This window comes from Aegilops tauschii, chromosome 2, assembly GCF_002575655.3.
Source record: "Aegilops tauschii subsp. strangulata cultivar AL8/78 chromosome 2, Aet v6.0, whole genome shotgun sequence".
Taxonomy (NCBI): Eukaryota; Viridiplantae; Streptophyta; class Magnoliopsida; order Poales; family Poaceae; genus Aegilops; species Aegilops tauschii.
In genome coordinates this window covers 529192931-529217389 of record NC_053036.3, presented here as the reverse complement: position 1 = coordinate 529217389, position 24459 = coordinate 529192931, and the positions used below count along the sequence as shown (strand labels likewise).

The window sequence follows — 24459 nt, the reverse complement described above, 5'->3', positions numbered from 1 at the left end:
ATTTAGTACACTATATGTTATGTAAATATATTTATTTGGTATAAATGAACACTCTTTTTCTTCGGGGAGGATCATCATGGCCGGTAATTCAACACTGAGCCCAGGCTCATTTGCTTCCCATGGACAGTAAATTCAAATAAAATAGTAACCTGAGTAAGAAACTTATTATTATTATTAGGCATCAAAGATGCTCGAGTGCACTAGATTTGTGTAAATTTTCGTGGTTAAATGACATTCAAGGAAATCTCGGCAAAAAACAAAATCAGGTCTAAATAATGCTCTATTTGAAAACTTCTTTGACAGCCATTTTTTTTTGCCGAGAGCTCCTAGAATGTCATTTCACCACGCATGCACCTAGTGCACTTGAGCATCTTCTATGCCAAAAAAATGCAGATGTTTTTGAATGTTTTTACTATTTTATTTGAATTTACTGCTCATGGCCAGGTGCACATGCACCTAGGCGTCAAATCACCGCTTCGCATCATAATAATTACGTTGCTCATAAGCTTAGAATCTGATAGGTACATTCATGGATTTGACTTTTCTCTGGTCATTAGCATAAATAGATTTACTTAGGAAATCAAGAAGTTATGAATCTATGTATTTACCGATCGATACCATATGATTTTAGAGAGAGCATACTTACAATGTCCACATTCTTATAAGGGTGTCGTCCAGTGCTGTAAGGTTCAAAACATGACAATCTCCTGTTTTCTTTCTTTATTTTATTTTTTTCATTTTCTTTCCATATTTTTTCAAATATTGTATATGCTTTTAAATTTTCAATTCTCAGTTATGTTTTCCGTTTATGGCCAATAAAATATTTTTTTATAAAAGTATTTATAAAATGCACTCTTTTAGATAAAAATACAAACTCTTTTGTTAATACACGAATATATTTCTGTATATAAAAAATGAAAAATGATATGAATATATCATTTCATATATAATAAAAATTATATCGAGATACATGAACATTTTCCAGTTTTGTAATATATGATTTTTTTGATATGTAAACTGATTTGACATTATCTAAAATTCTGTTAAATTAAAAATATATTTTCTAAAATATATGAAAAATAATTATGAGTTACAGGGCCATGTCCGTGGTTCTATGGAGCATTTTACTGAGTAGCTCTCCCGTGATCAATGTTGAACACCTTTTTTTTTGACAGGGCGCCTTTTTCTTCTTTAAGAGAGAGAGAGAGAGAGAGAGAGAGACCATTGATTCCTATTTGTCACTAACAGAGTGAGCCAGCCCATTTAGCCTGGAACACGCTACAGGAATCCAGGGTTTGGGAACCTTCTAGAAGGCTTTTTTTCAGTTTATTTTCGGATTTTTCAGTTTCAATTTCGTATTTATTCAAAAAGCTTGATTTACTGAAATGACTTTGAATTTTTTTTTGAAAATGTGCCCAAAATATAAAAATGATCGGGATTTTAGAAATATTCATGTGTAGAAATAAATGCTCAAATGTTTTCTAAAAAATCTACTTTTCTATGAAATTTAAAAAGATTTTTCTAATAATTATTTTTACTTTTTATGGAAACTAAAATCAAATCCAAAAAATCAAGAAGAAAATAGAAATGAAAATAAATGGTAGGAGTGTTTGCTACATGGGCAGGCGTAGTCACGGGTCGCTTTATGCGATTGACCGACACTTCGTCGAACAGAGCAAGTCATAGGACCTCCCAGAGAAACCACGAGCTCCTTTTCTTAGTGGCGAAAGGTTCTTTATTCATTCGAAACATTCATAGGTATAATACAAATATCAGGTAATAAACCCAATCAAATATAACGACCTACGTCCAGAGATGATGTGGCCTTTGCTAAACTATGAGCTTTTGCTACAGCCTATCTCCTCTCATGCACCACATTCACTTGATTAAAATGCTTAGTTCTATCCTCCACTTCTTGCAAGATCATTGCATAGGGGCAAATCACCTTCCTATGATGATTGGTTACCACTTATAGGCAATCTGAAGCAGCCTTAACCGCCAAAAATAGCAAGATCTTGGGCAAGTGCAAGACCTTCATTGCATGCTATAGCTTCAAGGCAGGGTGGGTCTGTGTGGCCATCCAGAACAACAACCGAAGCTCCCAAAAACTCCCCAAACTCAGCGCGGCAAATTGCTGCAGCTGCCCCTCTTCGACCATCCCTTGGTAGATCTCCATCACACCGACTTTGCACCACCCTGGCTTTGGTGGAATCCACTTTCTAGTGTGTCCTGCTAGTCCTCCTTCAGACTTCACTTCTTTCTTTAACTTTGTCGGCACTTCAATCTCTTCTAGATAGCTTGTGATGAAGCCAAAAGTAGATATTGGATTCTCAAACTCTCCATCATGTATAGCCCGTCACCTTGCCCACCCTATTGCCCACAAGGTGACAAGCACCACTTCTATTCATGTTTTTTCATTGTATCAAAAAGCCAGAAAAGCCAAAGCCGTGCATCTTCTGTTCAATTTATGATCAACTGCTTGACCATCTCCTCGTCAGACAAAGCCCAGACTGCCCTCGACATGTTGCAGTCAAACTACAAGCTCCTATATGACGCTTTTTGCACCGTGGAACAACCTGACACTCACGCGCGCCCAAGCGGGCCATAGCCTAGCAACAGGACTTCGGTCACCCGCTCACTCCAACTGCATGCCCGCTTGCTCGGCCAAGCCTTTTTTTTGTCGTGTTTTATGTTGTTGGCCTGGTAGAAAAAACCTGTTGATTTTTCAATACTTATGAAAAATATCTGAAATCAAAAAAAGGTTTACGAAATTTATAAAATTTACCATTTGGAAAAAAATTATCATTGATTTTTATTAAAAGTTGATCAATTATGAAAAAACATCACAAAACTTAGAAAAGTTCATCGCTTTTGACAAAAAATTCGTTGATTTTGAAAAATACATATCGATTTTGACAAAAATTTCATCTATTTTGAAAAAAAATCATCGATGGGAACAAAAATTCATCGATTTTGAAAAATGTTAAACAAATTTGAAAAAAAAATGTTTATCTATTTTTTAAAAAATATCAAAAAAATAAATAATTCATCAATTTTCAAAAAGTGTTTAAATTTTTTAGAAGTGCATCTATTTTATAAAGGTTATATAATTTGCAAAAATTTTAAAAATGTTCACGGGTTTTGAAAATGAATATCACAAAATTAAAATAAAAAACAAATAAAAAGGGTCAAGAAAGGCATAAAAAGAAAAAAGAAGAAAACCAAACAAGAAAAAATTGTTCCATTTTTTTAGCGTTGTTTTTTAACAAGGAAAACAAAGGTAGAATAGGCACAACACGACCGATGTACCAGCTCATTACCTCGTCTTGTACTGAGCGAAGAGATTTGGTTTTCAATTGTATTTTCTTTTGCGAAAATGATTTTTGATTCTCATCAGGCACAACCTTATTTTTTCGAGAATGATGGGGGGGGCCCCGCAGTTTGTTATATTACTCGAAGGACTCGGCAGTCATACAATGTTTTCATCGAAATGATAAAAACAACAAGGTAAAAGAAAACAACAAGGACGGAGGGAGAGGAGAGACTCGTCTATGCTAAGCACAAGCAAGGAGCAAGGTGTGAACGACCATCAGCTGGTGGCGCTCATGGTCACGAAAGCGCCTACTCCAGATAAGGAGGTTGTCGGACGCCTTCTGAAGAACTGCACTCGCAGTACACTGTCGGCGGTTGAAAACAACGTCGTTCCGTGCCTTCCAAACCTGCCAGAGGAGAACAAACAGCCCGTCTCTCCAACACGAGCTAGAGACAGACTCCGGGGGTGCAGAGGAGAGAGCCTCGCCGACACAACGTAGGGAGCCCATGTTGAGCCGCCCCCAGACCTCGGCTGCGCGCGCACAGGTGATGAAGAGGTGGTCAGTGGTCTCATCGGCGCCACAAGACTCGCATGACGGGGTGGGGGAGCAGCTTTTGGCGTGGAGGTTCACCCGCGTGCTAAGGCAACCACCGGTGAGAAGACGCGCGAACACCTTGATCTTCGAGGGGAGGCGGGAGGCCCAAATCTCAGAGGAGGTGAGGTCGGTGCAGCCATGCAGAGAGAGCACCCGGTACACTGCACGCGAGGAGAACCGCGTTTTCGGGCCCCAGGCCATGACCCGACGATCCGCCCTAGGGTAGAGGTGGACGGAGTGGAGCACCGCACGGTCCGCCTCCAGCTCCGATGCGGCCACAGCGGACAGTCGTGGCTGGAGCGTGATGCCGTCACGAAGGACACCCACGACGGTGGTGTTCGGCCGCGTCGAATGGGAGAAGAGCGCCTCGAACTGGAAGCGCAGTGCACATCCGGGGAGCCACCTGTCCTGCCAGAAAGAAGTAGTGTAGCCATCCCCGAGCTCAACACGGGTGACCGACTTGTACGTCGGCAGACCCATGTCGACGATGCTCTGGAGAAAAGACGTGGACGACGTGGAATCACCGATGTCGCCGCGGGAGCAGCGGAGGAACCACTGCTTCCAAGGCGGGGACTCCGGGAGGTGAAGCTTGTGGACGAAGTTGAGGAGCAAGCATATGGTTTGCCGACGAAGAGCCACCTTCCTGCACATCAACACACACCTTATCCCAAGCAATTAGACAGCGAGCACGCAAGCAAGTATCCTTGCCGGTCCAAAAAAAGAACGACGCCTACGATCGATTTGCTCAACCACACCAGGGGGGAAGAAAGGAACACATAAAGTACGTGGGGAGGTTGTTGAGAACCGCGTTGCAGAGGACGAGCCTGCCGCCGGATGAGAGAAGGAGAGCACGCCAACCGGAGAGATAACAGTTAAACGAGCGAAGAAGAGGGTCGTACGCGGAAATGGGGAGCTTGAGAGGGGAGAGTGGAAGTCCCAGATACGGTTGGGGGAACGAGGAGATGGGGCAGCCGAGTGCCGCCGCCATTGCGACAACGTTGGCGCTATCACGGTGCATAGGAACGAACACAGACTTGTGAAAGTTGATCGCGAGGCCATTTGCATGGGCAAACGAGTCGAGGAGAGATTTAAGATGGACCACCGAGGGGAGGTCCGCGCGGCAAAGGATCAATGTGTCATCCACATACCGAAGAACGGGGCATGACAGGGAAGGGTCGATCGGGTGGGCTAGCTGGCCGGCAGAGCTAGCAGAACGTTAGAAACTATTGCAGTGGTGGGGTGTGCGCCGGTTCGCCTTAAAACCGGCGCTTAGTGCACCAAATAGGAAACGCTAGAGAAACCGGCATTTCCTATTTAACGTGCTTTGGGTTAAGGTAGTCGTCGTTCCGACTAGTATGTTGTGAGGGAATCCTTGTTGTTTTGGGAACTCCTGGACCTGTGTTTTATGTTGTTTTCTTGTATCGATTTAACTGTTTTTATTTTTTTTCCCTTTCTTTTTTTTGAGGGGAAAACATTTCTCTTTCTAAAAAATATTCAGAAATTTGTTCGAAAATTGGGTTTTCAAAAAATGTTCACAAAGTTGGAAAAAATGTTTGCTATTTCAACAAAAATAACCTTGTTTTTCCAAAAAAAATAGTAATTTTATAACAATTTTCAAATTTTGTTCGTGTTTCTTAGAAAATGTGTAGAAATTTCAAAAAGTGCACACAGGTTTCAAAAATTGTTCAGAACTATATAATTTGTTCGTGATTTTCGAAAAATGATCATGATTTTAATAAAATTCAAATTTTTAAAAACTAGTAACGTTTTCTAAAAATATAATTTCATGTTTTTCCTTAAAAGTGGTTCGTTACAGTGTTCGTCCTGGTTTGCTACAGTAGTTTGGTCGCTTTGCTACAGCATCTCGATCAATTCGTAGAGTACCCGGTCAGGTTTTCCCGCTCGCTTCGCTGCGTGCGCCACTGTGCCGGCCCTAATCGGGCGGGCCGCCTGTGTGTTTCCCTGTCAATCTGCCGCAATGAGCTTGTCTCAAAAAACAAAACAAAAAGTCTGGAGCTCCCAGAGAAACCACCCACACCATGTATGTTGAGCACTTGAGAAGATCCTACCCCTCAAAAACAAAAGAACTTGAGAAGATCCTAACACACAGGCCTGGAAGCCAGCCCGAAAAAACGAGGCACACACATCAGCGCAAAGGAAAAGAAGATGTACTTGATCAGTGAGAGAAGATCATCATGCATGGTGTCAAAATCGAAGAGAAGACGAGGCTCAAGCAACCAGGCAGTCTACTAAGGCCTTAGTACAATGCAAGGTGCTTAGGGGAGGTGCTTAGAGAAATAAACCAGGTTTTTCTTAAGTACCGGTGCTTATTTGTATAGGATAGACGCTTAACTAAGCGTCTATCCTGTAGAAATAGGCACCGATGCTTCAGAAAAACTCGATTTATTTTTCTAAGCATCTCCCATTGTACAAGTCCTAAAAGGCAGGGGGAGGTGTATTTTTTCGCAAGTGCAAGAGGCGTGTGATGAAGACTGAGTAGATGGACGACGCTGCTCCAAGATGTGATGTTCTACAGTAGGTGATAACACCTCACATACACTGCACGGTACCACTCCCTCTGTTGGGAAATCTGAACTAAAACAACGTCAGTTATTCCCAAACAGAGGTAATAATGGTGTACAATTTTACATGTTTATTATGCGTTACTGACACGTACGGTGTGCTCCTTCAGACAGACTTGGACGCGTCTCTGTCCGAGAAGCCGAACTAGAGTATGAAATTACGGTAAAAGGCAACCGAGAAAGCTCCTGATCAGCATGCTTTTACGCTCAAAGTGGACTTATACTTCCTCGTGAAAGGAGTCAAAAGGTTGGCCTGAATACCAGAAACTAGCTGGCCTCTATTGGCCATACATACATCAGAAATCACATGACTGGGTGTTTCCGGAAAAAAATGACTGGGTGTTTCCTGAAAGGTACGGCAGAGCTCTAGTGATTTGCGGGTAAGCAGATCATATATTACTACAAAGTAACCGCTGTTCTTCAGCAAACGTTACTTTCGTTGTCTGCCATGGCAGCAGTGGAGGATTTAAAGGGCCTGAACATCCTGACCCCTGAATTTGCTGAAACTCCAGCTGAACGTTTAAGCCACTTCCATCCAGTCTGCTGTTTCCTTTTTCGAAACTTGCTGCTAGTGCAGGTTTACTTGCTTAAACCTGCCACTTCTTTCTGTCAGACAGTCACCATCAGCCCGTTTCTCCTGCCCAAAGTTTTTTGTATTCGGCTCTGCTTCCATTACGCATGTGTTCGTTCGTCCAGATCCGGTGTCCGAGTACTGATGGCATGTGCTCACGTCCGGCTCCGCCATACAATACCGTTGCGTTGCGGCCAACTTGCTGTTGACTGAAGCATACAAGAACTCTGCAAATGGTTGGTTCCAGAACAGTAGTCACTCTTCACTTGCTGGTAAAATTACCACTAAGCTGGTCAAGATGGTTGTTAAATGCATCATCGGTTATGTAAAACTAGGAGCGCACGCACGCTCTCCTTTGTCCGTCCATGGGCATGGTTAAATGCTCATCGGCCATCTTAAACTAGCATCACTACTGGCACTTCATTAGTACATACACACAGCTGTTATCGGCATGGGTGTACCACTAAACTACGGTTGCAACAGCCTGTTGCCATCCACTCCGCTTGACATTTAGAGAGGATCAGAATTCAGAAGATACCGATACTCCTCCTCCTCCTCCTGCTGTACATATAAACTAGGACTGCAGAACCGTATGTAACGTGTGGTTCCTGTAGCTTATTCAACTGCTGGTAACCATTATATTATGGTAATAGTACGCAGTAATTTGCTGTTACAACGGGCTGCATTGCATTGCATTGGCATTGGCATTGAATGGGGCTGCCGTTGGCATCTTGGACAGCTTGCAGTACCGTCTAGTAGTCCACAGTAGCTCATATAAAGACTGTTCATCTCTGTCCCTGAGGTCGCGATTAGTAATGAATTAAGGTTCCGGCCTCCGGGGTCAGAGCGACTATGGTGGACTAGTGAAGTGTATAGTACTCGTACACTAGCTAGTGTGCAGCTGGTTCCTTCCATTTGGTACTAGAGTCGTTAACCTCCGGTCAAGTTCTGGATCTCGCATGCAATTAAGATGGTTTTCGGCGTCAGAATAACCATCGGTTTCCAGTGGCTCGTTGACACTGCTACTATTTTCGGCGACTGGGCGCTGGACTCGGACGGCCGGTGCGGCTTTGGTCGGCAATAGGTTGAGGTAGAAGACTCGAAACTTGTTTACTATATTTGGAGATCCAGAGGAGAGACTAGCTCACCATAACACGGAACGAGTTGGGTGCTCCAACGTTGAATGCTTGCTTGCCAGTAGGGTTAAGAGTAAGACACCTTGACCCAGTTGGGAATCTTCCGTCCCTGACTTTGTTCTTCACCATTATGTAAATGATCTTGCCATTATTTGAGGAATAAAATCATGACGTTCAAAAAAAAAAAAGAGTAAGACACCTTGAGGTATGTCTATGGCCGGACGAGAGGGCTATTGTGCGTACGCGCCGGGCTCGTGATAGAGAACATAAATGCACCCTGGGCAGGGCAGATGAGACCTATAACTTACAAGTAATGCGTGATGTGTGACAGTGCGTACGTGTACCAAGGTGACGTACCATCGATGGATCCGCCACTATAATAGGCCAATATCGGTAGGACGACGTTCCTGTACAACGACGAAGTAGCAAACCCCGCCGGCCGGTGCCTTTGATTATGGGGGCTCCTTGTTCAGCCAAATGCCGGACGTTCGATAGTAACAACACTCCAGATAGTAGTACTGTCACCATCTCGCTGATCGAACGGCCGAGATCGCTGACAGGACGATCAGCCTATCGCTGCATCGACCCCGCTATCTCTGGGCTGTACCCACGAACAATGCTTGGTGTAACAAAAACAAGAAGAAGATTAATGCTTAAGATTTCAAGCTAGCCTCTCGCGAGGCGCAACCGCGGGTACGTACGCAGCCGTGCGGTTCATCGGCTAAGATCACAGGTCGGCTGATGCTTGCGATCTACTCGATCGGCACGGTCGATCTCCATCGGACTCCAAGAATTTCGTCAGGTTTCCCGTGCCTTTGGATCGCTTGAGAGTTGAGACGAGCGACGTACGGACGTGTTTAGTTGTGATTGGGATCTACCCGACGACGCGGGCGCCGCAGGGAGCGGTCTCACCTCACGTGGCTGCTTAATTCTCTGGCACAGCTCATGGGGAAGCTCCAGTGAGGTCAAAGCATCCAACGTGTTTCACGAAAAACGCTTGACGAGGGGATTAGCGCCTCGATCGCCCCTCGATTTGCGTTGATTGCACGCCGGCCCGGCCCGGGGTTCCATCTCCAGGCCCGACCTCATTGTCTCCCAAGCTCTGTAATAGTCGTACGCTACGCGCTCTACAATGTGCCATCGGTCGTCGCGCGCTGACAACGGGGGCCCGGCCGGGTCCTTAACCGGCCGGCGGAGCCTCCCTGTCAGCCGGTGCGAGCCAGCGTAAGCACAGCGTGATGCTGGCTTGCTACTGTAGTCTAGCCCTCTGAACCTTCTGAAACCACTATTTCGTGCGGCAACGCACGCCCGCCGCAGGTCTGGTCTGGAGCTCGTATCGTACGGGGCCATGTGCGTCGTGCTCGCGGGATGGGGATCGCAGCGCAAAGCGTAGAAGGAAGGAAGGAGAATTAATCCCGGCGCAGGTTCCTGGCGAGGTACTGCTACTGGCGGCGACGGCGTTTAATTCCTCTCCGTTCCATCGGGGGGACGGGCGATGTAGTACGGATACTACGTGGCGAAGCCTCGTTTGATCTCTCTTACTTGCATGCGAAATATCTTCGCCGATCCGCATGGAGTTATTGGACCGTACCACGAGCTAGCTTGGACGGTTTAATTGGCGGACGGACGGACACAGAGGGGGAGCCGATCGCGATCAATCAGAGCTGCAATTCCGCAGCGAGCGACGATGGTGTGCCGTGGCCTAACAATCGGTGTAGCCCCCTTTCATTTTCTCCCGTGTCCGTTTGTGGCATCAGACCTGAAATTTCGCAGGGCCAAGGGGATTATTACGAACGAACGAACGAACGAACTTGAGAGAGTAATAACGCGCCGTTGGAAGTCAAAGCCGAAACCGGACAAAACGAAGCCAAATTCGGCTCTCGAACCGGGCGCGGGCGCTGCCGGATTCCGGCCGAACGTTCGTTGAGATTTGCCCGAGTCCGACGACCTCCAGCCTGCGGCTGTCGAGGGTTTGCCGGTTTGGCCCCCAGCCAATATGACCAAGACTGACAGCCATGTGCCACCCCACGTACTGCGTCATGCCGCCAAATTAACCGTTTCTAATGCATGCAAGCAGCGCCACTTGACTCGCTGGATCCGGTCTGAATTAGTTGATGTATTTGGGACGATTAATTTACTTAGGAGTGGTTTCTCCAGAAGAAGACTGACCTTGTTTCAGAAGCAGAAGAAGACTGACCAGCATTGCATGCCTCGGCTCCGTTAGTTAAGGCTTAACAACCAGTCAACCGTCCATCGGCCAACAGGCTAGAGGGATCTACTAGCGCAATAAATAGCGCCGGAAGTTATTTCGTATTTGCAACCATTAATCTAATGGGAGTTTTGTTTTGGACCTGCCCGCGGTAGCTGCTGATGATGTAGGGTTCTTCAGCATGCTCCGTCAAGCAAAACAATATACGTCTACATATGCCCAAAAATTCCGCGTAAGCCGGCGAGATTTTCTTTTTTTGAGTGGAATAAGCCGGCAACATGGCCTGGTGTGGTGCCAGTTCAACTGCTCACTTGAGATTTTTCTCAATGCGAAGGGCAAAAAATATATTATGGTTAACAATTTTGTCTGAATTTTCTCTTGTGCAGAAAAGGACACCGGATCTGTTGGTCCAGCAGTCATACACCCTTAATAGTTAAAGAAAATGCGTCGAGGTCCCTAAAGGCCCATCGTCTTCTTTGTCCTTAACGGGTCGACGGTGTGGCCTTGTTGCTGCCTCTCTCCATTGCTAGAGCCTGCCAGTCATTGTTGACCGTGGATGGAAAGTCATCAAGGCCACAATCCTGTTGGGCCAACGGCATAGAGAAGAAGCCGTCGAAAGATCCACAAATCCAAGATCACACCCTCCAAAAATAATAATCATAGGCTCATGTTGGCACTGGATCGAGGCTACACCAACACGAGGGAGAATAGGCCGAAGGACCGAACTTCAAAAGGAATCCGCATCCGCCGCCACACCGACAACCCCAACGTCAACATCTAGAGAGGCCAACAATCTATGTCAACGAGCCAGCGACACAACTACAATCAACACGGTCGAGATGGGGAGGCTCGATGTAACTTTACTCACCAGATCGACGAGGTCGCCACCACCGACAATGTGTTGCCATGAAGCCCTACTAGAAACCCTAAAGTGAGGAAAACTAGGGTTCCGTTCGATAGATCGGAACCCCCTATTATCTTTGACATGTCTGTTGATGCTTTGGCCATGTTATTAGATAGTGCCAAAAGGATGGCGGCCCGTCCTTCTAAGGCGTGGGAATAAATCCCACGAAAAATCTCAGGGGGCGACAAGTGGAGCACATGCGGTGTATCATTTGTTACCACCATATTTCATGAGAGTGACCTTTGCAGGAGGGGTATCTGGTTTTCTAGTGATTTTCGGGTTTCTCGATATGATGATCTGGGTGGGTGTTTTTTTTTGCTTCTGTAACCTCTATTTTGTAAGGACTATATTGATTAGAGACCTTTATAGGAAACCATGGTAGAGTTTTGCTCAATAGGATTTTCATAAAAGATCTCAATTAGTTTCCGAGTCTAGATCCCCTCAACCCTACCGGGATATCACCTTCATGCTATCACTATCCAATCAAGTTCAAGGGGGCTCCGATGAACCCCAATACTACCCAATCTGACGATGATGCCCGGGAGGAGGAGAACAAGCTTGCCGTAGCAGATTCTACAAGCAAATAGTGTCATAATAAATCCGAATCAGACGTGTTACCTAACTGGCATTGGTTCACATGCTGTTTCAATGGTTAGAAATTTCATTCTGCTTAGTAAACCAGTTGATTGTAGCATGATTTAAATACAGTTCAGTGACCTCTGATTTTAATTGACCAATTGACTGCACCCAGCACATGAATAAAGTTCAGTGGCCTCTGATTTTAATTGACCAATTGACTGCATCCAGCACATGAATAAAACTTTTCCTACTTGCATGCATATATACTTCTCTTTGCAAAAACATTATGAGATTGCTTTATTTTGTGTAAATAAACATTAATTAAAAGGCGAAACATTTGCTCCTACCAATTCTTCTTTCCTCAATCCTCACTTCACCTTGTTTATTTAATAAATAAATAAAATCGTGAATAGTATCCTCAAAAAATCGTGAATAGTACTAGCACGTTGAAAAAGAAAGGAAAACAAACGAAACGCTCTACTCAATGGCCCCAGCCAGAGGCCAAAGAAGAAGCCACCCCTATATATACGGCCGAAGGCACTCTCTACTCCCCCAAGTCCCCACGCTTCTTCTAGTCCACCTAGCTACAGGCCTTCAGATCCCTGCTGCCGAGCCATGGAGGCAGACGCGAGCCATGCACCCACCACCTCTTCCTCCTCCGTCTCGTCGTCGACATTGTCCACCTCCTCCTCCTCCTCCTCCCTCGCCACCAGCGTGCTAGAGCTCCCCAAGAACCCCAAGCCCAAGCACCCGAAGAAGCGCAAGAGAGCCGCCGCCGACCAAGAACCGGACGCCGCCGCGGCCACCAATGGCGCCCGAGGAGACGAGAGCAGCTGCTGCAGCACCGACGAAGACCACGCCGCGAGCGTCAAGGCAGCCGTGTCCAAGAGCGGCTTCAAGCACCCGTCGTACCGCGGCGTGCGGCGCCGGAGCTGGGGCAAGTGGGTGTCCGAGATCCGCGAGCCGCGCAAGAAGTCGCGCATCTGGCTCGGCACCTTCCCCACCGCGGAGATGGCGGCGCGCGCCCACGACGTGGCCGCGCTCGCCATCAAAGGCCGCTCCGCGCACCTCAACTTCCCGGAGCTCGCCCACGAGCTGCCCCGCCCGGACTCCACGTCGCCCGCGGACATCCAGGCCGCCGCCGCGAAGGCCGCCGCCACCGCCGCCGTGCAGTGCGAGGCCGAGGCCGAGCACGAGCCCGAGACGCCGTCGTCCTCCGGCGCCGTCTCGGAGTCACCGGAGCCTGCCGCCTGCGCCGAAGCGGTGCCCGCGGACAGCGGCGAGGTCGACAATGCGCTGTTCGACCTGCCCGACCTTCTTCTGGACCTGAGGGACGGGCTCTTCTGGTCGCCGGTCTGGCCGGCGGCGCTGGCCGCCGAGGAGTACGACGGCGGCTGCTGCGTCGGGCTCAGCGAGCCACTCTTGTGGGCCGAGTAGGAGTGTTTTTTTTACTGTACCTCATGAATTGCTTAGCAAGGATAAAAAGATTTAGTGGTAGCGGTAGCACTGCTATTGGAAAAAAGTTATCGTCAGCTGTTTGTGAGTCTTCTTCACTCGTCCATGAAACATGTGTGCTTTTTTTTTATTGCTATCAACAAAAGAAGCTTTGCCAGACACGATGGACTTCCCTGGAAAAGAAGACGCAGGTTTACTCTACAAGTTTGCAATTGCTTTAGATGATTGCTCAGTTGATGGACACTCCTGCATCTACATGGTGGGCCGCCGTTTACTGGTAGCTGTTAGAAGTTAATGAGCTCGATGCGTTTGCAATTATTTTTCTTATTTTGATGGTGATATTCATATGCTGTTGCCTGGTGAGTTGCCGGCCGGTTGGAAGTCGTTTTATGGCCGGTGAAACAGCTACAAGCAAGAAAATCAAACCAGAGCGAACTGTGGACTGTTTCCTTGCTGGTTTCACAAACGAGTTTGGCAGTGAGGAATGGAGTCTTGTGTTAGCGTGTTATACTGCCTCACTCTAACAGCAGAGGTGCACTTTTAACGAACAAACAACCTAATTTCCACAGAGCTCTGACTTCACTCTTGCTGCTCTTACGTCGCCATTATGAGAGGATCTCTAGAATTACGGAGGGGGGAAATCTTACACACTACTCCAATGCCAACATGGCCTTTTAATTACCTGCGGCTTATTTAACTGCTCCGTAGGTGAAGTACTGAGCTGTAGAAGGTCATATCTTTGCTGGGTTTGGTACAAGACCCACGTTATCCTAGGTTACAATAAAGGGAGCCCAGTCCAGAGGCGGAAAGAGGAGAAAAAACAAAGGAGATGGAAGGATCAAAGAAAGTTCCAACCCTGAGCGCACATCATTCCCTTGTCTCCTAGCAGCGGAGGTTAGTTAAAAACGCAAAGCCAATGACAACCAGGTTAGGAGTTAGGTACACAGCACAGGCACGCCAGTTACCGGCTCCCACATGATACGAGCCCAATTGCAAGCCGTATGCATGTATTCCACCAGCAGCGCCAAGTTTGATTAGTTTTAATCAATTTCCTTGTTCTTTTCTGGTATAATAAACTCCAGGTTCAGTTGCCTCCCCATCTACCTTCCCCGAACTAGTTATAGTTGAATCAATCACCACATAAAATCGGTACGTGATCAAGGATCTTAAGTACGTACGTACACGTAGCCGAGGCCTGAGTGGCCGCGTCGACGGACCGCCTCACATGCCCAACACATGGCCAGGCGATCATGCACTGCACCGCATATGGTTTGCATACATGCCGCGCGCAGCTAGCGACGTACGACGCATGCAAGCAGCGCTAATAAGCCGGGCTGGCTGATTGCGTCCTTCCCTGATTAACAATAACAAACGCGTACGTACGATCAGCGGCACTAATCAATTCGAATCGGGTCGCTGATTCGTGGGGTGCATGCTGACGGGAGGATCCGATGCCGCCGCGGTCTTGTCGCCGTCCGGCCGGGACCGGTCGACGACCGCTCCGGCCGGCCGGCGGCTCCGGTGGGGGCGGTAGGTAGGGTGGTACCGGGCTGGCTCGTACGTACGTTGCCCGTTCAATTGCCGGATGGGGATATCTGCGTGGATTCGGACTGGCCAATGTGGCACCTAATCGGTTAGTTAGCACTCAACAGAATGTTGGTGCAACCGGCCGATCGATCGACATAGCCCTGCTCTCGACATTTATTGCTTGATTTATGATTCGTGCGTGCCTCGAGTATGGAATGGGGGTATATACCATATTGTGACTGATTTGATGCCGCTGGATGATACGGTCCAAGGAAGCTAATGTTGTTGTTGGTTTTTTTTTTTTTTTTTTTTTTTTTTTTTTTTTTTTTTTTTTGCGAAAGGAGGAAGCTACTGTTGTTGTTGTTGTTGTTGTGAGTCGTCAGTTAACAGAAACTAAACAATATAAGAACACACACATGATGGCATAAGTAGTCTCAAACTATGGCAAAGAAATAGATGATAGTTTGTCCGGAGATTTCTTCTCCGGCCTTTACGACGATTTTACCAACCAGGAATCGCGACTGAGCAATGCCTTTTCTGACAACCAAAGAGTGAAAAGATTTACCTCTCGAATCTCAGTTGTGGGGGCAAAATAAAGGCCAGGCGGAGGGCACGTAAAAGCGATGGCTGCCCTATGAGAAGGGCGATCTACAGATGGCCATAATTGAGCCAAAGTCATTGTCTATTGGATTCAAAGAGCCACGAATAATTGTAACCGGGCACTACCACACAACGGAGATGACGATCGCTGATCGTGCTGTTCTTGCATGTGACAACGATGCCTCGCTCCCATCAAGGTGTTAGTTTCACTCGAAACGCATGTGGCCACTGGTAACCATATTCGCATTATTTCAGCCTGTCAATTGATGCATCGATCCATCGCTGACGATCAGTACAAGTATAGCTTTCGGGCCACTAATTAAGCACCACTCAATTATTCTTCGCCAGCCATCCCCCATGAAAACATGCATGATAGGACTAGTATAGCTCATGCTGGAAAATGACCGCTATCTCCTCCCTATGGAAGTTAACAAGCCATGGACGTGTTAACCACTCTTTACTTCGCCTGGGGGCTTTGTGGATGACCAGGAGGGTATGGACGTGCTAACCACTCTTTTACTTCCGCATAAGCGCGCCAAACTCGTGTACTTTGGGACCTTGTGACAATTCCTAGTACTTCTATATGTCTTTTTGCTCTAATATCACTTCCACACATCAATATTAATTAGTAGAGGGATTCATAACCGCAAACAGGCGGCGTCCAGATCAAGATCCTGCTCGGCCTTCTCGTTCGGTTGCTACCTAGCCACCCCTAGCAAAGCCCGCGTGACAGTCGGCGGAGTTTCTAGTGCTTCTGCCACGAGACATGGTAGCAGAGCACACAAATGACTGTGGTTGGTGTGTCGACAATTCAGTGTGCCACAATCAGGATTCGCAGAGTGCGGCTGACACTGACAAGAAGTCAAGACTGACCTAGATGTACGGGAGCTTAATCTGGACGTCGTCATTGTCAGCCAAGAACACCTTACCATGGAGACCCATACTTGCCATGGTGCTTGAGTGCTGGCCCGTCACAGTTCTTTTAAACAACGGCCTCCCCCGCCAATTTCTACTAAAGAAACCATCCACATTTCAAAATACAAAATACAGAAGAAAACTAAATGTAGCCCGAAGCTAAACACAACTAAATGGTAAACATGGCCAGCTACACTTGACCCTCGCAGTAATAAGCAAACATCAAGCAGTAAGACATTGCCTGCCACAAGAAGGAAACATACAGAGGAAAGGCCTAAAATACCGTCAAACAAACAACAACTCAAAGGCCAAAATAAGACTAAAGTCAAGTATCACACGACAAGCCGAGAAGGAAAGAGCATCAACATCCACACCACCTCAGGTCCTCAGCCTTCTTGTCAAAGGTGCTCGACCAAACCTCCTAGCATATGCCTCCAGGACTATAGTGTCGGTCAAATTTTTCCCCACACTACATTTTGTTGATGATACCATCCTTCTGATTGAGGATGATTCTGGGAGCACCAAGAATCTTAAGTTGATCTTATGTATGTTTGGGCTTAAAATCAACTTACATAACAGTGAGATTTTTGTCTTGGATAAGTTGTGGATAAGAAGGATGCTTATAGTGAGATCTTTACTTGGAATGTTGGTAATTTGCCTTTCCAATACCTGGGCTTGCATGATGGCAGTAAGAGGGTTAGTAACTCTCATGGGATCCGATGATTGGAAAGATTGAAAAAAGCAAGGTTGGAAGGGTGGCTAGCTTTCCATTGGTGATAGATCCACTCCAATCAAAACCTTCTAACATTTCTATATTAGCAATATCAAGAAATCGTATTAAGCACCAGGCATGAAAACATGCATGATAGGACTAGTATAGCTCATGCTGGAAAATGACCGCTAGCTCCTATGGAAGTTAACAAGCCATGGACATATTAACCACTCTTTACTAGGGCTTTGGGAATGAGCAGGACGTGCTAACCACTTTCTACTTCCGCATAAGCCAGCCAAACTCGTGTGCTTTGGGACTTTTTCTCTAATATCACTTGTACAGATCAATATTAATTAGTACAATGATCGATAACTGCACACAAGCGACATCCAGATCTAGATCCTACTCGACCTCCTTTTGGTCGGTTACTACCTAGCCACCCACGGGCAAAGCCCACACGGTAATCCGCCGAGTTTCTAGTGCTTACGCCGCGAGACATGGTAGCAGATCACACAAATGGCGATGGTTGGTGTGCCGACAGTTCAGTGTGCCACAACCAGGACCTGCAGAGTATGGGTGACACCCACAAGAGGTTAGACCGGCCCAAATGTAAGGGAGTGTAATCCGGACTCGTCGTTCCCAACCAAGCATACCTACCGAGGAGGCCGATGCTTGTTATGGTGCTGGAGTGCTGGCCCGTCACGTCTTTTAAAGAACGGACTCCCTTGTCGGTTTTCACACACAAAAAAACCAACCACACTGTTAGAAATTCCAAATCACGGAAGAAAAGCAAAAGCAGACTAGAGCTAAACACAACTAAAGGGTAGCTATGGCCAACTACACTTCCCTCGCACAAATAAGCAAGTAAGACCCTACCTGCCATCGTAGAGAGGAGAAAGGCCTAAAATACCGTGAAGCAGACATCAACTCAAAGGCCAAAATAAGGCTGGAGTCAAGTAGCAATGACAAATCGAGAAGGAAAGAGCATCAACATCCACACCACCTCAGCCTACCAGCCTTATTGTCAAAGGCGGCCAACCAAACATCCTAGCATATGCCTCCAGGACTATAGTCATGATCAATTTTGCCCCAGCCTCATAGTTTCTTCCATCTTGTCCCTTTTGTAAACATCTCCAAACATTAACAAACTGGATAAGTAATAAAGCACTCCAACAGGCTTATCAGGAAATTTGTGTCCAAAATATGCATTGTTTCTGGTTTTCCAGATGGTCCAACACACAACTGCAGCTGAAAGAGCATGGTGCCCCATGTTTGGTTTTGGTAATTGATGACAATCCTTATGGACTAATGGTTGGCTTGAGTTATATTTGAAGTGTTTGTCCATAGGCATTTATTGAAGTCCATTTGTTGGTTTCAAGGAGATTATGTGATGACCAAGGTGCTATTCAAGGAATTATCCAAAGATTGGTCACAGAGAAGACATGATACAAGCTTGATCAAGACTAAGTCAAAAAATGAATCAAGTTTATCAACACACAAAGAGTACATGATTTACCGAGAGGGATCAAGTGATCCCATGGTATGGTAAGTATTGTTCGTTGCTTTTGTGTACTAACTCATAGTTGATACGTCTCCAACGTATCTATAATTTTTGATTGTTCCATGCTATTATAGTATCAATCTTGGATGTTTTATATGCAATTACATGCATTTATACATCTTTTTTGGGACTAACCTATTAGCCTAGCATCCAGTGCTAGTTGCTGTTTTTTTTGCATGTTTTTTGTTTTTCAGGAAATCAGTGCCAAACAGAGTCCAAACGCTACGAAACTTTTTGACAATTTTTTCTAGACCCAGAGAGACCCTAGAAGTTTCGGGAGAAGACCTGAAGAGTCACTAGGCTTGTGGGCACCTCTTAACCTAATTCCGCCTCTATAAATTCTCAAATATTCCCAATACATCAGAGAGCCACCCGAAACACTTTTTCCACCGCCGCAAGCCTCTGTTCTTCCGCGGTCCCATCTGGAGGCCTTCTTCGGTACTCTGTCGGAGGGGGAATCGATCACGGACGGCTTCTACATCAACCTTGCTGCCCTTCCAATGATGCGTGAGTAGTTTACCATAGACCTATGTGTCCCTATCTATTAGCTAGATGGCTTCTTCTCTCTCTCTCTCTCTCTGATCTTCAATACAATGTTCTCCTCGATGTTCTTGGAGATCCATTCGATGTAATTCTTTTTTGCGGTGTGTTTGTTGGGATCCGATAAATTGTGGGTTTATGATCAGATTATTCATGAATATTATTTGAGTCTTCTTTGAACTCTTTTATGCATGATTGTTATAGCTTTATATTTCTCTTTGATCTATCCATTTGGTTTGCCCAACTATATTGATTTATCTTGCGATGGGAGAGGTGCTCCTGTTGGGGAACGTAGTAATTTCAAAAATTTCCTACGCACACGCAAGATCATGGTGATGCATAGCAACGAGAGGGGAGAGTGTTGTCCACGTACCCTCGTAGACCGAAAGCGGAAGCGTTAGCACAACGCGGTTGATGTAGTCGTATGTCTTCACGATCCGACCGATCAAGTACCGAACACACGGCACCTCCGAGTTCAGCACACGTTCAGCCCGATGACGTCCCTCGAACTCCGATCCAGTCGAGTGTTGAGGGAGAGTTTCGTCAGCACGTCGGCGTGGTGACGATGATGTTGTTCTACCGACGCAGGGCTTCGCCTAAGCACCGCTACAGTATTATCGAGGTGGACTATGGTGGAGGGGGGCACCGCACACGGCTAAAAGATCAAACGATCAATTGTTGTGTCTCTAGGGTGCCCCCTGCCCCCGTATATAAAGGAGCAAGGGGGGAGGTGCGGCCGGCCAGGAGGGGGCGCGCCAGGAGGAGTCCTACTCCCACCGGGAGTAGGACTCCCTCCCTTTTCCTTGTTGGATTAGGAGTGGAGGGGGAAAGAGGAGAGAGAGAGAGGAAGGAAAGGGGGGCGCCGCCCCCCTCTCCTTGTCCTATTCGGACTAGGGGGAGGGGCGCACGGCCCTGCCCTGGCCGCCTCTCCTCTCTTCCACTAAGGCCCATTAAGCCCCCGGGGGTTCCGGTAACCTCCCGGTACTCCGGTAAAATTCCGATTTCACCCGGAACACTTCCGATATCCAAATATAGGCTTCCAATATATCAATCTTCATGTCTCAACCATCTCGAGACTCCTCGTCATGTCCGTGATCACATCCGGGACTCCGAACAACCTTCGGTACATCAAAACATATAAACTCATAATATAACCGTCATCGAAACTTTAAGCGTGCGGACCCTACGGGTTCGAGAACTATGTAGACATGACCGAGACACGTCTCCGGTCAATAACCAATAGCGGAACCTGGATGCTCATATTGGCTCCCACATATTCTACGAAGATCTTTATCGGTCAGACCGCATAACAACATACGTTGTTCCTTTTGTCATCGGTATGTTACTTGCCCGAGATTCGATCGTCGGTATCTCAATACCTAGTTCAATCTCGTTACCGGCAAGTCTCTTTACTCGTTCCGTAATACATCATCCCGCAACAAAATCATTAGTTGCAATGCTTGCAAGGCTTAAGTGATGTGCATTACCGAGAGGGCCCAGAGATACCTCTCCGACAATCGGAGTGACAAATCCTAATCTCGAAATACACCAACCCAACAAGTACCTTCGGAGACACCTGTAGAGCACCTTTATAATCACCCAGTTACGTTGTGAAGTTTGGTCGCACACAAAGCGTTCCTCCGGTAAACGGGAGTTGCATAATCTCATAGTCATAGGAACATGTATAAGTCATGAAGAAAGCAATAGCAACATATTAAACGATCGAGTGCTAAGCTAACGGAATGGGTCAAGTCAATCACATCATTCTCCTAATGATGTGATCCCGTTAATCAAATGACAACTCATGTCAATGGCTAGGAAACATGACCATCTTTGTTCAACGAGCTAGTCAAGTAGAGGCATACTAGTGACACTCTGTTTGTCTATGTATTCACACAAGTATTATGTTTCCGGTTAATACAATTCTAGCATGAATAATAAACATTTATCATGATATAAGGAAATAAATAATAAATTTATTATTGCCTCTAGGGCATATTTCCTTCAGTCTCCCACTTGCACTAGAGTCAATAATCTAGATTACATAGTAATGATTCTAACACCCATGGAGCCTTGGTGCTGATCATGTTTTGCTCGTGGAAGAGGCTTAGTCAACGGGTCTGCAACACTCAGATCCGTATGTATCTTGCAAATTTCTATGTCTCCCACCTGGACTAGATTCCGGATGGAATTGAAGCGTCTCTTGATGTGCTTGGTTCTCTTGTGAAATCTGGATTCCTTCGCCAAGGAAATTGCACCAGTATTGTCACTCAAGATTTTCATTGGACCCGATGCACTAGGTATGACACCTAGATCGGATATGAACTCCTTCATCCAGATTCCTTGACTTGCTGCTTCCAAAGCAGCTATGTACTCCGCTTCACACGTAGATCCCGCCACAACGCTTTGTTTAGAACTGCACCAACTGACAGCTCCACCGTTCAATGTAAACACGTATCCGGTTTGCGATTTAGAATCATCCGGTTCAGTGTCAAAGCTTGCATCGACGCAAGCATTTACGACTAGTTCTTTGTCACCTCCATAAACGAGAAACATATCCTTAGTCCTTTTCAGATATTTCAGGATGTTCTTGACCGCTATCCAGTGATCCACTCCTGGATTACTTTGGTACCTCCCTGCTAAACTTATAGCAAGGCACACATCAGGTCTGGTACACAGCATTGCATACATGATAGAGCCTATGGCTGAAGCATAGGGAACATCTTTCATCTTCTCTCTATCTTCTGCAGTGGTCGGGCATTGAGTCTTACTCAACTTCACACCTTGTAACACAGGCAAGAACCCTTTCTTTGCTTGATTCATTTTGAACTTCTTCAAAAACTTTGTCAAGGTATGTGCTTTGTGAAAGTCCAATTAAGCGTCTTGATCTATCTCTATAGATCTTGATGCCCAATATATACGCAGCTTCACCGAGGTCTTTCATTGAAAAACTCTTATTCAAGTATCCCTTTATGCTATCCAGAAATTCTATATCATTTCCAATCAGCAATATGTCATCCACATATAATATCAGAAATGCCACAGAGCTCCCACTCACTTTCTTGTAAATACAGGCTTCTCCAAAAGTCTGTACAAAACCAAATGCTTTGATCACACTATCAAAGCGTTTATTCCAACTCCGAGAGGCTTGCACCAGTCCATAAATGGATCGCTGGAGCTTGCACACTTTGTTAGCTCCCTTTGGATCAACAAAAACTTCCGGTTGCATCATATACAACTCTTCTTCCAGAAATCAATTCAGGAATGCAGTTTTGACATCCATTTGCCAAATTTCATAATCATAAAATGCGGCAATTGCTAACATGATTTCGGACAGACTTAAGCATCGCTACGGGTGAGAAGGTCTCATCGTAGTCAATCCCTTGAACTTGTCGAAAACCTTTCGCAACAAGTCGAGCTTTATAGACAGTAACATTACCGTCAGCGTCAGTCTTCTTCTTGAAGAACCATTTATTTTCAATGGCTTGCCGATCATCGAGCAAGTCAACCAAAGTCCACACTTTGTTCTCATACATGGATCCCATCTCAGATTTCATGGCCTCAAGCCATTTTGCGGAATCTGGGCTCACCATCGCTTCTTCATAGTTCGTAGGTTCGTCATGGTCTAGTAACATAACCTCCAGAACAGGATTACCGTACCACTCTGGTGCGAATCTTACTCTGGTTGACCTACGAGGTTCAGTAACAACTTGATCTGAAGTTCCATGATCATCATCATTAACTTCCTCACTAATTGGTGTAGGCATCACAGGAACCGGTTTCTGTGATGAACTATTTTCCAATAAGGGAGCAGGTACAGTTACCTCATCAAGTTCTACTTTCCTCCCACTCACTTCTTTCGAGAGAAACTCCTTCTCTAGAAAGGATCCATTCTTAGCAACGAATGCCTTGCCTTCAGATCTGTGATAGAAGGTGTACCCAACAGTCTCCTTTGGGTATCCTATGACGACACATTTCTCCGATTTGGGTTCGAGCTTATCAGTTTGAAGCTTTTTTCACATAAGCATCGCAACCCCAAACTTTAAGAAACGACAACTTTGGTTTCTTGCCAAACCACAGTTCATAAGGCGTCGTCTCAATGGATTTCGATGGTGCCCTATTTAACGTGAATGCAGCCGTCTCTAAAGCATAACCCCAAAACGATAGCGGTAAATCAGTAAGAGACATCATAGATCGCACCATATCTAGTAAAGTACAATTACGACGTTCGGACACACCATTACGTTGTGGTGTTCCGGGTGGCGTGAGTTGCGAAACTATTCCGCATTGTTTCAAATGTAGACCAAACTCGTAACTCAAATATTCTCCTCCACGATCTGATCGTAGAAACTTTATTTTCTTGTTACGATGATTTTCAACTTCACTCTGAAATTCTTTGAACTTTTCAAGTTTTAGACTTATGTTTCATTAAGTAGATATACCCATATCTGCTCAAATCATCTGTGAAGGTGAGAAAATAACGATATCCGCCACGAGCCTCAATATTCATCGGACCACATATATCTGTATGTATGATTTCCAACAAATCTGTTGCTCTCTCCATAGTTCCGGAGAACGGCGTTTTAGTCATCTTGCTCATGAGGCACGGTTCGCAAGTACCAAGTGATTCATAATTAAGTGGTTCCAAAAGTCCATCAGTATGGAGTTTCTTCATGCGCTTTACACCGATATGACCTAAACGGCAGTGCCACAAATAAGCTGCACTATCATTATCAACTCTGCATCTTTTGGCTTCAACATTATGAATATGTGTATCACTACTATCGAGATTCATCAAAAATAGACCACTTTTCAAGGGTGCATGACCATAAAAGATATTACTCATATAAATAGAACAACCATTATTCTCTAATTTAAATGAATAACCGTCTCGCATCAAACAAGATCCAGATATATGTTCATGCTCAACGCTGGCACCAAATAACAATTATTTAGGTCTAATACTAATCCGCGAAGGTAGATGTAGAGGTATCATGCCGACGGCGATCACATCGACTTTGGAACCGTTTCCCACGCGCATCGTCACCTCCTCCTTGGCCAGTGTTCGCTTAATCCGTAGTCCCTGTTTCGAGTTGCAAATATTAGCAACAGAACCAGTATCAAATACCCAGGTGCTACTGCGAGCTCTAGTAAGGTACACATCAATAACATGTATATCACATATACCTTTGTTCACCTTTCCATCCTTCTTATCCGCCAAATACTTGGGGCAGTTCCGCTTCCAGTGACCAGTCTGCTT

The 24459-nt window shown here is 45.8% G+C and overlaps 1 protein-coding gene across 1 annotated transcript; it reads left to right on the top strand.

Moving 5' to 3' along the window:
* The first annotated feature begins 11453 nt into the window (after positions 1-11453).
* LOC109750041 (ethylene-responsive transcription factor ERF024) lies at positions 11454-13503 on the top strand. The gene has a single exon (XM_020308989.4). It carries the CDS (start codon positions 12505-12507, stop codon positions 13324-13326), a length of 822 nt encoding a protein of 273 aa, XP_020164578.1. The 5' UTR covers positions 11454-12504; the 3' UTR covers positions 13327-13503.
* The last annotated feature ends 10956 nt before the right edge of the window (positions 13504-24459 follow it).